This window comes from Megascapheus bottae, chromosome 15 (assembly GCF_031878675.1).
Source record: "Megascapheus bottae isolate mThoBot1 chromosome 15, mThoBot2.hap1, whole genome shotgun sequence".
Taxonomy (NCBI): Eukaryota; Metazoa; Chordata; class Mammalia; order Rodentia; family Geomyidae; genus Megascapheus; species Megascapheus bottae.
The window spans coordinates 57,659,892-57,676,204 of NC_143523.1; the positions used below are offsets into that span (position 1 = coordinate 57,659,892).

The window sequence follows — 16,313 nt, forward strand, 5'->3', positions numbered from 1 at the left end:
GGGCACCAGCTGTGACAGATAAAGGCCAACTCAACTCTTCCCACCCTGAGTTCTAGACCCCTAAACCTAAACCCAAACCTTGATCTCATGTAGCCTTAAAACTAAAGGTATTAGAAATGGTTCCACACACACACAAAAATGCATAAGCAGAAAAATATGGCTCAGTGGAAAGCGTGTCAGTAGTGGCTAGGCATGTGGATGCGTTTCTAGTTTTCTAGTCACCTCTGCCTCAACCCTAGGAATACAAGGGAACTCAGACTTGATGTGTAATTTGTACATTGATGTGTATTCTCCCTGAATACCCAAGTCATTTGCTAGCTATTGCTGAGTAGATAATCTGTGCCAGTCATTGTGGAAAAGTCTTTATTTTAAGAAAAAAATTTAGTTAACAAAAATTTTCTTTAACAAGTTTCACTTAGCAAAATACACCCAAAAGGAAATCACAGTACAAAGCTTTAAGTCAAGGCCTCACCAATTCCTACAGTATTAGTATTGTGTCTCAAATCGCAAAACTAACTTTTAAAAAGCTGAAATTCAACCTAAAAGATTTTAAATGAAGGAAATAGAAACTAGAATGAACATGAGAAATGTTTCTCTTTGAACGAGGGACCTAGCACCTTGAGTTCTCAAAAAAAAGCAATCAGCCCAATGTGCTCCCTGTGGGTTGGTGTGAAGAACCAACAACTAACAGAACTACTGGAAGGGATGTCACTATCAAAATGTGAACTGAGGAAAATAGAAACAGATAGTTTTGAGCTTACTCCATATCAGATGTTAGAAGAAAGGTCTGCATGAGAACACTGAAGAGGTAATTTCTTTAATCCAGATTTCACAAACTCATGGTGCAATGTGGGTCCCACAGCTTCCTCTAGTTATAGACTGCTCTCTCCCTGCTTCTCGGCTGCCTGGGAATATTTGATTGAAACAACTCCAATGCTTTTACAAAACTAGTCATAGCCACCCATGCTGTTCTGACCAGTATAGCCAGTCCCGTAACAACCGCTCACGGACTGGCTGTCCAGGCCACTGTAGGTGGCCTGGGCGGCAGACACCCCCATGCCCTGCATCACCTGGCTGCTGTACGCCCCATTGCTGGCCCCTGTGGTGGAATTCAGGAAGAGTTCTATGTATCTGTGCTGCATGTTGGCCCTGTCTTTTGACATTGCCGCCACAGCTTCTTCATGAGTGGCAAACTCCACATCAGCCTCTCCGGTCACTCTTCCGTCGGGGCCGATCTCAATGTGCACTCTCACGGGGTTGAGTGGAGAGAAGAAGTTGTAAATGTCGTTCTCGGTGGCTTTGTAGGGCAGGCCCCTCATGTGGACGCAGTGGCCGGTGGTGCTCTGCACAGTGAACTCGCCATCTCCATATCTATGGTCGTACATGCCTGAGAGACAGTAGCTGAGGTCTCGCCCAAAGAGGTCGGTGGTGAAGCCGTAGCCATCACTGAGCCCACTGTACTCCTCGTAGCCTCCATAGCCTGCACTGTAGGCACTGGACCTCATCCGATCCAGGCCTGCCTGCTTCACAATACCAATGTACCTCCGGGCTGTGCCGGGCCGGTCATAGGGCCCTGGGCGCTGCACAGACATGAACTTCAGAGGCGGGTCGGAGTAGGACCTAACTTCCTCCTGACTGCTCTTGAACACCTCAATATATCTGTGCCCTATTCGCTCCTTGTGCTTCCCCAGGGCCTTCTCAGCTAACTCCTGAGAGGCAAACTGCACGAAGGCCTCCCCTGTAATTTTGCCCTCCGGGTCCACTGGCAGTGTGATCCCGTTCGGCACAATTTCCAACCCTGAGAAGAACTGAACAATTTCTTCCTTTGTGCATCCAAATGGGAGGCCCCGGAGCCGCACGAAGCCATCATTGGCGCTGTCAGCGCTGTTTGGACCGCTATGCTTCAACACCCAATCCATCTCGGTTCTGTGAGACTTGAATACCTCGATGTACCGGTGGCCCATGCTTTCCCTGTCTTTTTTCAGGGCCAGTTTTACATCATCTTCAGATTCAAGTTCAACAAAAGCCTCACCACTCTGCCTGCCTTCCCTAGTATAAATGAAATGGACCCCTGCAACCCCATCATGAATGGTGCAGTCAGAGAGAAAGTTCTGCACATCATCAATTGAGCAGGACCAGGGCAGGCCACGGAGTTTGACCACAAAGCCTTCACCTCCCTCAGGGCCCAGCATCATGGACACTTCACAGGACAGATGCACACAAGCTTGGGTACAGATATTGTAGCTGAAAGAGAGCAGAAACTATTTCACATCAGTTATTTCATACATTGAGTGAGAACTTACAGTAAATACTTCTCTCTTGGGCTTCTAACAAGATGAAGATGAGTCAAATTGAGACATCAAGCCAGGCACAGTGGCATGGACCTGTAAGGCCAGCATTAAGGAGTCCAGTTCAGCCTGGGCAACATTCCAAGACCTACTGAACCTCCCAAAATAGACATTCCAGGAATGCAATTCGATTTCAAGTCTCATAAAACAAGCTGACGACCTAGGATGCTCAGTCAATACTTTGAAAATGTAGTAGTGTCGATTACTATGGGCGTAGAAACACAATGTGTGGAGATAATATCCAGACAGGGGTTTGGCTCAGGGGTAGGGTGGTAGCCTTGAGCTAAAGAGCCCAGGCCTGAGTTCGAGCCCCACAAGACACACACACACACCACACCCACAAAGTTGTTTTCAAATGCAAGCATTTTATCTTTTTAAACTTGCAAATATTGAGACCTAAATATCTGAAATTACTTCACAGGCAAAATACGCGTTATACTTAATAATGAGAACAACCTGAGATTCTGGAGACAGGTGTAACTGTAGCCTTTCCTGCATAAATGTCCTATTACCAACTGCATATGTACACTTTAAGTATACATGTAATAAAGTGATGGCGGCTCATGCCTGTTATTCTAGTTACTCAGGAGGCTGAGATCTGAGGACTGAGATCTGAAGTCAGTTCGGGCAGGAAAGTCTGTAATTCTAATCATAGCAGTTGGCCTTTGGGGTGAACTCAAGATACAGGATGGGGTGGGGGGATTGTTCCTTGCACCTGTTTGTTCTTTTGCCTGTCCTGGGGCTTTCTCAGGGCTAGATAGAGCTCTACCACTTGAGCCACAGCACCACTTCTGGCTTTTTTTATGTATGTAGTAGTACCTAGGAATCGAACCTGGGTTTTTATGCACGATAGGCAAGCATTCTCCACTAGGCCAAACACCCGGCCACCCCTCCATTCTTAATGGCAGGATGACAGTACCTGGTCACATACCTCTGAAGACACCATGTAAATTCTATTCCCAGTCATCTACCATGTCATCCTAGACTACACCAAGCACTGCTTCTGGAAGTCTAAGAGTCACACTGGAAAATTTCACGACTACATCTACATCCTATAGCTACACTATAGACAGCTTACTTATCCAAGCCTCCTTTCCCTTACTTTCCTGACCTACCTCAGATAGTAGCTCCTTCTCACAAAATTTCTACACATTGTGTAACTGAACACACCCAGTGGAGAATTGCACGTGCACCCACAAAGAAATACGGTGCCTCTACTTTAGCATCAGCATTGCCAGCATTTTGGAGCAGCATTCCCTTTAAGTAGAGCCTGCCGACTTGTGCCATTACAGACACCTGGCTGTAAATGTGATCTCCACCGCTAGAGGTCAGTAGTGCGCTTCATCTCAGTCGTGTCTGCTATTTTCAAATGTCTCCATGGCCCCAAGAAGGGTGAACTACATCCCTTAAAGGGATGTACAAAGCCACCACAGCTTCCCCGTGGCAGTCCTTCCTATCAGGCCAACCTAGGAAACTTTTCTTCATTTTCTAAACAACAGTCTACTGGCATAATATGGTTAACCATCCTTTTTTTTTTTGGCCAGTCTTGGGCTTGAGCTCAGGGCCTGAGCACTGTTCTTGGACTTTCTCAAGGGTACAGGTCCACCACTTGAGCCTCAGCACCACTTCCAGCATTTTTCTATGCATGTGGTACCGAGGAATCGAACCCGGGTCTTCGTACATGCTAGGCAAGCACTCTACCACTAGGCCAAACTCCCGACCATCTTTTAACATAGGCCTTCTCAGTCTTGCCTGTAGCCGACCTGATATACTTTCCTTTAAATGCATTGTCCACCATTAAGGGCACATTTACGTGGCTAAGGATCATCTTGGAAGGACAAGTGTTCATCTTTGCATTGTAGTGTCCCTTCCAGTAGATCCCAGTCTACAGTGATAGGACCTCTCTAAATGTACTTAGGATATTCACTAATGCCTACTGTCAAAGTTAATGGCTGACCAGGCCCCCTTACCTCAAGCCATGATGAAGCCACACTCAGATACCACTCTGAAGGGAAGATAATGGGATCATTAATTTCTTCTCACTTCCTTCCCTCCTCAGTGCCTGGAACTTGCCACACTGATGCCGGAGAGATGTGACGCACACCGTAATTCTTCCTCCAAATATACTCTGCCCAACCTTCTGCTGAGCTAAATACTTCTAATCCTCCAGGTGTCACTGCCACTTTTCAGTCTTCCCATAAAATAAAAACCTTATTCCGCCGGCCTCAACCTAAAATCTAGTGTTTTTTACACTCCCAGCACTGTTCTGCTTTAAAGTTCTTCTCAAACAGCACTGGGAACAAACTAGCTCTGTTGTCTAGTGATCCCATTCTTAGCACAAACTGGAATGGGCACAGCAGGCCTCAACCCAGATTAGCAAAAGATTATAGCTGCCTAAGTGGTGTCAACATCTTCCAAGAATGTAGCAACCTACTTAGGCAGAAAAAGACAAGGGAAGTGTAAGAATTCATATGCATATATCTGAGGAGGCTGGACAAGGCCTTGCACAAGTTTTCTTTCAGAAACAGTGGAGGCTTAGAAGGGGTCAGAGAGCCATCTTTCCTGAAACCCATGTTTGCTTTTAACACCTTATTTTTACTATTCAATTTCTATTCCCATCTTCAATAACTAAAACTCAACTGAAAAAAATGCAATGGAGCTCTAGTTGAAATACTTAATGTTAGGGGCTGGGAGTATGACCTAGTGGTAGAGTGCTTGCCTAACATGCATGAACCCCTGGGTTCAATTCCTCAGTACCACATATACAGAAAAAGCTGGAAGTGGTGCTGTGGCTCAGGTGGTAGAGCACTAGCTTTTCGTTAAAGAGCTTAGGGACAGGGTCCCGGCCAGAGTTCAAGCCCCCACACCGACTTTCCAAAACAAGAAAAAACAAAAAATTAAAACTACAACTGCTGTATGATCCAATGATACCACTCCCCTGCGACCCCCACCCACCAAAAGTGAGGGTTAAGGAGAGATGAGGGGGTACGATATAAAAGGGGATAATGATGGTGTATTGAACTTAGATATCAGTTTGGTATTGCTGTATGTAATACAATACAGCTGAATCGAATTCCTCAATGAAAAAGCTTACCTCAAACAACCACAGATGCCTTCAGTGGGAGATACAATAGTTGATGGATTGTTCTTTGAAAAAAAAAAAAAAGGAAAAACAAGACATTGGATTTCTTGCCACAGAAACCTGGCATTCTGCTACTAATCTGGGCATTCCCAGGACAGGGCTTCCAATTTCAAAAGCTGTTTATTTATTTTTACAGAGGAAGGGTATTCGCTAGAATGATTTGTTTTCAACTTGAATTTCATGTGAACTGTATTTATCTTATACTTATACCCTGATTACACAGATGAGGAATGGGGTGCATACAAATGAAAAAGCCAGAACAGCTAGGAAATCTATTAGGAAATGCAATGCAATCAGGTTTTCACCAGGCTCCAATCCTATGCCCAGCCCACGACCTCCCTGGAGGCAGGGATCTAAAGAGTTGATACCCATTCAGGAATCTTTCAGATTCCTTTCCAACTCAGTTTATCCTAGCTCCTTTCCAAGCAGCTTGCAAAATGTCACCTAAGGCTTCCCCCGGGGACACCCCTTGGCTGGCTGTAGGCTACACTCTCTGGTTGGCATAGAGGATCAAGTGGTATGAGTACAGGCTGCATTACTTTAAGCATTGCCAGTGCAAGTTAGTATCACTGGCCAGGTAACTGGAAGGCACTGACAACACTGCCAGTGGGTGGAGTCCAAATACAAAATGCCTGTGCCCTGGAACCAGTGTGAGAATGCAGCAGAAAGGCTTAGATTCTGTATTTCTAACCAGTGTAGAAGTAGAGTGGTCTGACAGGATCAAAGCTGCCTCCAGGTAGAAGCAATCAGACAATCAGGGTGTGTCTTGAGTTCTAAGGTAAACAGGGCTGTGCACCACCCACCAGGTTCTTTTATTTGGACTGCAGCTGAGGTGGAACTCAGGCTCTACTCATTATCTACCTTCCCTCTCAGTCCCCACCTGTTTTCATTAGGAGCCCTTCACTTTCTAAGTTTTGACCTCCGTACTGTTGGAGTGTGTCCAGGCTACCCTGACTTTTACTCCTGAGTCAAAGTCTGCTGAATCGGATCACAGGATCCAGGCACAAGCAAGCCTGACTTTTCTGCTCTAAGACTTACCTCCAAGGAAGGTACAAGAGGTTTCAGTTTTCATCAAGCAACAGCGGCCAGAGAACCCCAAATTCCACCCAACGCTTTAAAAATGCAGAGGGCTCCGAGGAAAGTCCAGGTGCATCTTCTTTTTGTTCTTAACCTGAAAGGAAGATCAAATAGAGTAAATTACAGAAAGGGAGGAGATGTGCGGGTTTGGGCAGGAAGCCCCACTGAGGCCCAGAGACACTCTCCAAGTCTGTACCAGTCTCCACGAGGAGACCTAGTGTAGTGGCTGAGGAAGGTCTGGGCCTGTACAAGCTCGGGCGGGAGCTTCCGGGAGGGGGCGGGCTGGGGAAGGGCTGGCCGGTTCCTCTGCTTCCCCGCGGTGGGGTAGAGAAGGTTCGTGGAGTTGGGCCACTGGCTGGCTAGAACAGAACAGTTCGGGAGAGGGAGGTGGGTCTGGAGGGAAAGGGGTAGGTGCGTTGCAAGGAAGCTGGATGGCAGGATGGGGGGGGGGGGAAGGCCAAGGCCAAACAGGGGGAGCAGACGGGAAGTTTTCTGCGGCCCTAGGGCAGTGTCAAAGCTGGTGCACCTGCCAGGAAAGTGAGGGAAGGAGGGGCCTGTGTGACTTCAGGAAATTGGGGCAGGCGAGGGACTCACCTCGTCGGGGACGGGCCGTAGGGTCCGGAGTCCGGAGTCCGGGACGCTGAGACCCGTGTGAGCCAAGCCGGCGGCCGGACGTGGGTCACGGGGTGCCGAGGAGGAAGTGCCACCGCCGGCCCGCCAAGATGTCACCAATGGGAAACGCGTGCCTGCAGGTGCGGCCGCGAACCGCGCGTTTGGCCCGGGCAGGAAGTAGGGAGGGAGGGCGGGAGAAGGCGAACAGTCGTCAGTGATGGCCCAGGGGGGCAGGGAGGGGGCCGACCGCAGGGGAGGGGAGCGATCGGGCAAAGTACAGAGCACCACACAGGGAACCACAAAAGATCACCGGAAAAGAACGGGAACCTGCAGAGCTTTTGGTCTCCTTATCCCATCCTTCAACAAAATTCCTAAAAACTACACCCAGTAAGCAATTAGTCAAATGCTTTTGGGGGCTCTAAGTCCAAACACCAAGACGAGTGACTACTTTTTGTTAGGAACTGTTGTTGAACTCTTGAGGCTGTTTCAAAATAAAGCGGAAACAAGATGACTAGGACTACTGAATAATTATTCAAGCTATTAGTAGTGTGTTTCTTACTTATTGTGGTTTAGAAAGCCAAGCAGCTTTGCTGAAGATCTACCATTAAAGCCCTAATATAAGTACCCCAACCAGAAGAGTGTACTGCCTAGTTACTTCACTATAGATAGCTTTCAATTTTTTATTTTTAAATACCTACCAGTCCTGGAGCTTGAACTCAGAGCATGAGCACCATTCCTGAACTTCCCGCCCTCCAACCCCACCATTCTAGTGCTTTATCACTTGAGCCACAGCTCAATTTCAAGGCTGTTTTGGGCACTTAATTAAAAATCTAAGAGTCTCAGATTTTAGCAGCCTCCCAAGTAGTTAGGATTATACACACGAGCCACCACCCTTTAATATACTCAACAAGAATATGCTCCAGGCCCGGACAACTTTTTAAAGAACATCCACTTATAATACATGATATGTATGCTGCAGGAAGTTTTCCATTAACTTTTATCTGATTTTCTTCTCCCCCACTGGTTTATGTACTTTATGCACTGTGGCCACTTTTCTCAGTGTTCATTTCTCAAAAGCTGTATTACTAAAAGTGTTAAGTTTAAGGTTTTCTGTCTCCAATGCTTATATTAAAATCCACATGAGATGCCAGGTGAAGTGGCTCACACCTCTGGTCCTACTCAGGAGGCTGAGATGTGAAGATTGTGGTTCAAAGCCAGCCCTGGCACAAAAGTCCAGGAGTCTTGTATTTCCACTTAACTACTAGAAAACTGGAAGTGGAGCTGTGGCTCAAGGGGTAGGGCAGCAACCTTGAGCTGAAGAACTCAGGAACAGCACTCAGGCCTAGAGTTCAACCCATGACCAACGAAAACCCAAAATCCACACGAGGAATAAACCCTTAACAACAAATAAGCAACCCCGACTGCATTTTGCAAATATAATTCAAGAATCAAGACTACCTAAATTAATAGAAGACTAGATAAATAATCTGTGTTCATGGAATGAAGCAACTAGATCAATCTGCCCCCAACTGAGGAAGAAACTTCATTCCATCAATCGGTAGCAATATCCCCATGTAGCTAAAGAATGTGTGTACAGTCTGTCAAAGAAAATACAATTTAGCTTGGCACTGGTGGCTTTGGCCTGTAATCCTAGCTTACCCAGGAGGCTCAGATCTGAATCAAGTCAGCCAGCCCAGGGTGGAAAAGTCCAATAGACTATTATGTCCAATTAACTAGCAAAAGTCCAAAAGTGGTATTGTAGTTCAGGGACAGCACCCAGGCTCTGAGGTAAAGCCTCAAGAACCACACCAAAAATAGTTTAAAAAATAATAAGAAGGTGGGGAAGATGCAGGATGGGGAAATACTGACATTAGGTATTATAACCTTCTACAGCAACTTGCAGTATCTCTTGAGCAACAGTTTGAGAAGTCCTAGTAAGAGCCTGTGGGATTGGATATGGCTTCCCAGGGAGATTTTTAATATATAGCCCTTCAGAAGGTGTGCTACTTTTGCTTAGAAAGATGGGTTACTTCTACATTGCTTCAGAAAACCCATACCTTGCCCAAGTAGCACGCGTGCGTGTGTGTGTCTACAGGTGCTCAGACTGCTGTAGCTTTTATTCCTTCAGAGGAACAGAATACACAGCTGATAAAGGAAAAACAAAACAAAAAAACAAACCTAAAAAGGAGCTAGGAGCAGGGAAAGGAACATGATAGATTGGGGGGGGGGGGGGCAAGAGAGGGGAGCCATCTCTAGCACCTGGAAAGAATACACCAAACTTCACAGGTGGGCAGTTTCAGGAAACAAGTGCTAGACAAAACCAACAGTATTTTAACAGGAAGAAAACAAAACAACAAAACCAACAATATTTTAACAGGAAGAAAACATAAGCACTCTCAGACATCTTTTTACAGAATTTTAAAAATCGTTTGGGTTTCATATGGTTAATCTCACGTTGTTAGTGTATCTGACTTTGTTACCTGGTATATTGTATATGTTTATTTGCTCATTTGGAATAGGGAAGGGAAGGGGAATACAAGATAATTGGGAGGGGTGGGAAGACGGAAAAGGGAACAAAAATATAAGGGGTATCAATGTGTGAGAAATAATTGCACTAACATTTACATTTGTCAGGTAGTAACTCTCTATACATTACCCTGACAATAAAATAAAATTAAAAAAAATCCTTTGGGTTTTATATTTATGTCAATAATGAATGATAGTATAACACAGTAGTAGCCTGGTAATTCAAGTAGAAAAATACCACAAAACAGAAAGGGGGGAGACTTTAGAACATTCTTTCTGAATCAATTTTATCTGTACTTTAAATTTAGGAGCTTTTAAAATTTATGCCTGCTTTACTTTATTCTCAAATATCCCAATGGGAATACCACAGAACCAAGCTTATCTTAAGCCAACAGAATTTCCTTTCATTCCTTTATCTCTTTCCTCCATCTGTGACAGCTTCCCTTGTCTCTGAAGGAACCAACTCTTCTGACTGATCCTACAGACTTCTAGCACACAGAATTACAAGAAAAGCCAGAGGCTTTGGTACTTTACCAAAATCAAGCACATCAAAGACAATTACAGACATGAAAGTGTCAAAATGTCACAGAAGCTAGTACTTGAAATCCTAGCTTACCCAGAAGGTTCAGACCTAGAGGATAAAGGTTTGAATGGAGGACTGACAGTAAACTGAGGCTTTATCTCCAATTAGTAGGAAAATGCTGGTAGATCTTCTCATGTTAGACCTATCATCAGTGTGCCTGAGGCCCCAAGTAAGTTCAAGTACCATTTTACTTTTTTTGCTAGTACCAAAACAGAAAGAATATTGTTCTATGACAATAGTTTCACACATTTGTGACTAAGAGTTGTTCACTTTTAAAAGTTTGACTGAGCCAGATGTGATGATGGCTCATGCCTGCAATCCTAGCTAATCAGGAGGCTGAGATCTGAGGCTCTCAAAGCCAGCCCCAGCCCAGGCAATAAATTCTTGCGACTCTCATCTAAAATTAACCACTAGAAAACTGAATGTGGAGTTGTGGCTCAAGGGGTAGGACAGTGGCCTTGAGCTGAAGAGCTAAGGGACACTACCCAGGCAGAGTTCAAGGCCCATGACTGACACCCTCTTCTCTCTCCCCCTCAAAAAGCTTGACCAAAGCCAGGAACTGATTGCTCATGAGATCTGAGAATCAGTTTGAAGCCAGCCTCGGCAGGAAAGGGAGTGCAAGGATCATCTCCAATCAATCACAGAAGAAAGTCAGAAGTGGTGTTATGGCTCAAGTGGTAGAGCAAAAGGAGCTCAGGGACAGTGTCCAGGCCCTGAGTTCAATCCCCCACCCAGCAAAAAAAAAAAAAAAATCTGATCTAGAATTCATATCACTATCTTATTGGAAAGCACTATTGTATCAAAGTAGAAAAGCCTGGATTCTAATAAGAACAGAAGTGTCAATAACTGGTCTTTTTTTCAATGTATATGATATAGTTACTGACTTAAGAGCCATGTGAGATGAAATTGTATTTATGACATGAAGTTTCATTTGAAAAAATACTTGTGTCTTTGTGTTAAAAAATTTAATCCTTGCATTCTTAGATCTACAAGCACCCTGAAATTAACTTTCCATTTTCAAGAGTTCTAGAATCAGTTAAATTTCAGGAAATAATCTCATCCATTACTCAGATGCATGCAAAAATTCTTAACAAATACTAGTCCAAACCCAGCAACACAAAGCAGCAAAGACATCACGATCAAACTAGATTAAAAAAGCAACTATCAAATTTTCAAGGTCATTCCCAGGAATACAACATACTGATGTATCAACATACAGGAGAGTCAAGATAATTTTCTTAAATATTTTGAAAAATGCTGAAGTGAAAAATGCTATGGCAAGAAAGAATGAGAAGGATGTACACTGGCAGCTCAAAACTAAGATATTTTGGAGGCTGAGGGTCCCGGAGGCAACGTCGAATCTAAGTCCTCAGCCAGATTTCCATATAACAAGTGACAAGCTGAGCTGTCACTCATGTGGCTCATGAAAAGAAATAAAGAGTTGCTGGGAATTCAAAATTTGAGAAACCCTGAAAAGCACCCACTGACCCCACTCCAGATACTCAGATTCGGACTCTAGGGCTCCTGCTGCCTCCTAGGCTGGCTCGCTGTCTCAAGGAAAAATATTTAGGTGGCTAGAACTGCAGCTCATGCATTAAGTCCTGGTTCCAATTCCCATCCACACAAAAATAACTGATATGAATTAGAAAAAAAATCAGTTTTTGCTTGAACTATGTTCCAGCTCACTAAGCTGGCTCCCACAGAATTCAAGCTTAGTAAGGGAGTGGTGGTGGGGGGGAGAAAGGGTTCTTAATCGAGCAGGACGTACTTGTGTGACCTAAGTCCCGGTTGAACTGTGTCCTTGAGTAAGTGACTTAACCCTTTTCACTTAGGTTCAGGGGAGTTAATTTCCTTTTCAAAGTCATACTCCAAAGAATGTGGTAAAACCACCAACTCTGAACCTGCACATTACGGCCAAATGATCCCGCTCTCAAAGGCTTAGCCACAGGGCAGCACCGGCTCCCCTACAGTAGTACTCAGTATTTTGCCGTAAGGCAATTCTTACTTTCAGCAATTAAGGAGAAGGAAAAACCTCCATTAAAGAAAAAGGAATTCGCCAGCTTAAAAAAAAAAACTTATAACTTTGCCGGACGCCAGTAATCCTTGCTACTCAAAAAAGGCTGAGGTCTGAGGATGGCGGTTCGAAGCCAGCTCGGGTAGGTAACGTCTGAGGCTCTTATCTCTAATTACTCAGCAAAAAGTTTTAGCGGAGATACGGCTCGAGCGTCAGCCTTGGGCGAAAAAGCCAAGGGAGGGGAAGGCGCGCGCGCGCGCGCACACGTACGTTACAAAAAGTTCTTTTCACCGAGGCCAACATACGCTGTCTAGCCGAAGAAGGTACTTTCACTCTTAGAATACCGAAGCAAGAGTTCACTTTAAAAAAAAAACACAAAACGCCTAAAGGAGCACGAAGTGTGAAGACGGGCCCGCTCTCCTCAGCCCCGACCGGGCGGTGCCGGACGCCGAGGCCGCCACAAGCCCCCTGCCGCGCGCCGACAGCCAGCTGCAGAGGAGTCCCGGCTTCCCCGGCGGCGGGGCACAAGGAAGGAATCAGGAAGGGGGCGACCTCCCCGCCGCGCCAGCGCGGGTGCGGAGCTCCGCCGCCGGCCACTCCGGGACGCGGGTGGGGGATGGGCGCGGCCGAGCGCGCCGACCTCTCAAGTTTCCCCGGAGTGAGAGAACCACACGCTACTCACAACTGGAGGGGGAAAAAGAAAAAAAAAAAAGGAAACCACCGACTAACCTGACGAGGCCAAGGTATTTTTTCTTCGTCAAGAGCGCAAACGCGGGACCTACGGGCGGGAGACGAGCGCACTCGAGAGCAGCCGGCACACGCGCCGCCACGAGGAGGAAGAAAAGGCCGCCAGGCCGGCGAGCTGCAGCCCGGGCGCGGCGTGGGTGGGGCGGAGCGGCGCCTCCCTCACAGCCCGCCCGCCCGCCCTCCTGAGCGCGCAACCCGCCCGCCAGGCCCCGCCCGGCCGCCGCCCGCGCACGTGGCCCGCCCTCACCTCGCGGCCCGCCGGCCCGGCCGCCGCACGCCGCGCCCCACCTCCCGAGCCCCGGTTCCCGCTTTCGCCCTCACCGCCTCAGTCGGTCCCCGAGAGTCCCGACCTCGGACCCCAGCACCCCAAACTCGAGCCCCGGGGTCCCAGTTTCCGCTCAGCCTCCCGGTCCTCAGTCTACAACTCGGTTTCCGCCTCCGCGACCCCAAACGCCGGCCGCGGGTCCAGCCCTCCCCGACCCCAGGCCCAGCATCCCCTCGACCCGCCGGCTCCGGACTGGGCTACCGTCTGAGCCCAACTCCGGCCTCCCGGCCCCAAACTAGAGCCCCACTATCCAAGGTCTGGCCCCTACCCACCGCGGCTCCCGCCACCCCGACCGCAAACGCGAGCTGCCGTCGTCTGAGGGCCCGGTCCCCAGGGCTCCCCGATGCCGCCCCGGACTCGGACTCGCCCCCAGGCGCCCCTCACCTCGGGCTCGGAGCCGCCACGCTCCCGCTCTCACATCCGGAACCTCGGTCTGCCCTCGGAGCACCTAGAGGAGGGTAGAACGCGGGGCACTTGGCAGTTGTGGCTGAGGCAGTTGAGGCTTGTTTACCGTCACTAAGGAAACTCGCGGCAACGCGCTCGGGGAGGGGCTTCCGAAAGGCGGGGCTTCGAGGGCGGGCCCAGGGGCGGAAGGGCAGCGTCCGGCCCGTCGAGCGCACGCGGCGCGCCCGGAAGCCCCGGGCGCAACACACCCCAGCTCAAGCCCCACGTCCCGGACACCCAAAACGGCACCAGGAGAGCCCTCGTCCCGTTCCCACTTCTGGAAGCCGGAGTGGCGGCGAGCTGGCTTTTTATGAGCCCCACCTTCAGAAAGACGCGGGACTAACCTGCTTCTTCGACGGAGCCGGAAGAACGTAAGCGCCGCGGCGGGGCGGAGCCTTCAGCAGCGGATGTGGGGGGCGGGACCATCACGGAGCTATTCTGACGCGTCCAAAACGGAGCCACGCATTGGCCAGCCGGATGCGGGGCGGGGCTGGAGGAGGAGTGGGCCCGCCTCTGGGGCGGCAGGGCACCGGTGGCGCGTGCGCCCATTGATTTTAGCGGAAGGGCGGGAAGTTTGGGCGCAGCTGAGCGCTTGAATCTCGAGAGGCTACAGATTTGAAGACTGGAGGGAGAGAGGGAAATAAGCTTGGTTCTCAGAAGAAAAGAGACAGCCTAAAGGCATCTGTGAGGGTCAGTCTTACGGTGGGGTAGTCTGGTTGAAGTTTGGGTGTGTGTGTGTGAGACTTGAACTCAGATTTTGTCGGCTCAACGACTTACGCCAAATTTCCCCTCTGCTTAATGGGAGATAAATCTCAGACTTTTCTGCCCCGCTGGCTTCCAACCAAGAACCTCTATGTATCCTAGACTGGCCTCGAAAGTCAGTCTTTCTGCCACAATCTTCACATTCCTAGGATTACAGATTTGCAGAACATCCCTGGAGTGTACATGGAGCTCTGTCTCATGTGAGAGGAGAGTGAAAGAACTGAGAAAGCCAGTTGAAGGTCCAGCCATAGTATAAGCTAACTGGGCATTGGTGACTCACAAATATACTCCTAGATACACATCTAAAGTTGGAGGTTCAAGACCATCACCCCTGGATAGGAAACTCCCTGAGACTCTCATCTCCAGTTACCCCCCCCCCCCCAAAAAAGCTAAGTAATTGCAACCTGAGTTCAAGCCCCAGTACTGGTGCACAGGCAAAGCACCCTTGTCTAAATGCCACCTTTCTCCTCAGATAGGTTCGTCCTTTAGCAGACCTAGGAGGAATAGAATAAGTATGGAAGCAGGCAAAGTTCACTGCATTGTTCGCAAATCTTTTTTCTTGCCTTTCTTGTCCCTGGAACTAGAGATCCATTCTGGGTGGACCTCAGAGCTATGCAAGCAGTATATCGCTGAGGTACCAAAGCTGCTTATTTTATTGAGTCATAGAAAAATGAACTGTTGGACCAGGACTGTTGTCTAGCTGTAGAGTGCTTCCCTAGCATGCACGAAGCCCTGGGTTTGATTCCGTGGTACCACATAAACAGAAAAGGCCGGAAGTGATGCTGTGGCTCGAGTGGGTAGAGCAGTATTCTTGAGAAAGCCCAAGAACAATGCCCAGGCCCTCAGGACTGGCAAAAGAACAAAAAGAGAGAGGAATGAAAAATGAACTGTTAAAGCAGCACTGATAATGTTATGCCATGATGTAGGGAGGCAGCTCCTACCTAAAATACTAGCTATTTAGGAGACCTGAGGATTGCAGTTTGAAGGTAGCCTGAGCAGGAACATCCAAGAGACTTAATCTGTAGTTAACCAGGAAAAGGCCCGATGTGGAGGTGTGGCTCAAGTGGTAGAGCCCCTTGTGCAGAAGACTAAGGGACACTTTCTAGGTCTTGAGTTCAAGCACAAGAAGAGAAAAGTTAGATCCTTTACCTCCTAATTCCAGAAGAAAAAACCTTGATCAAGGCATGCAAGCTACTCAGGAAGCTAATATCTGAAGATCATAGTTGTATGGAAAATGGAGAATAGAAAAGGCCAGACTCATCATCAATAGGAGAGGATTGTTTATTGAGGAACAATGAGGGGCACAGACCTTCCCTTGGGATTGAGGTTGTGCTAGAGACTGGATATGGGGTAGGCTTTAGCTGAAGGGCTCAGGGACAGTGTTCAGGCCTGAGTTCAAGCCCATGACTGGGGGGGGGGCGGTTGGGGGACAAAAAGATGTGCTTAGGACTGGGTAGCTCTTTTTATTCTACCTCTGACTAACTTTTGTAAAAGTAAAAACAAGGAATTGAACCCTGCTCTTTGTGTATGCTAGGCAAGCACTGTACCACCAGGCCAGACTCCTGGCCCTGTTGATGTTTTGTCTTTTGGTCAGTTGTGGGTCTTGAACTCTGGGCCTGGGCATTGTCCATGAGTTCTTCAGCTCTAGGCTACTCCCCACCCTTTGAGCCACAGCTGCCACTTCTGGTTTTTCTGGTGGTTAATTGGATATGAGTCTCACATACTTGCTGGGA

At 47.9% G+C, this 16,313-nt stretch overlaps 1 protein-coding gene across 1 annotated transcript; it reads right to left on the bottom strand.

Moving 5' to 3' along the window:
- Positions 1–346: 346 nt before the first annotated feature.
- On the bottom strand, positions 347–13,144 carry Hnrnpf (heterogeneous nuclear ribonucleoprotein F). The gene is made up of 4 exons (XM_090346779.1): positions 13,032–13,144; positions 6,529–6,661; positions 5,443–5,495; positions 347–2,244 (listed from the first exon to the last, which is right to left on the bottom strand). The coding sequence occupies exon 4, from the start codon at positions 2,193–2,195 to the stop codon at positions 948–950; it is 1,248 nt and encodes a 415-aa protein (XP_090202905.1). The 5' UTR covers positions 2,196–2,244; positions 5,443–5,495; positions 6,529–6,661; positions 13,032–13,144; the 3' UTR covers positions 347–947.
- Positions 13,145–16,313: the final 3,169 nt, after the last annotated feature.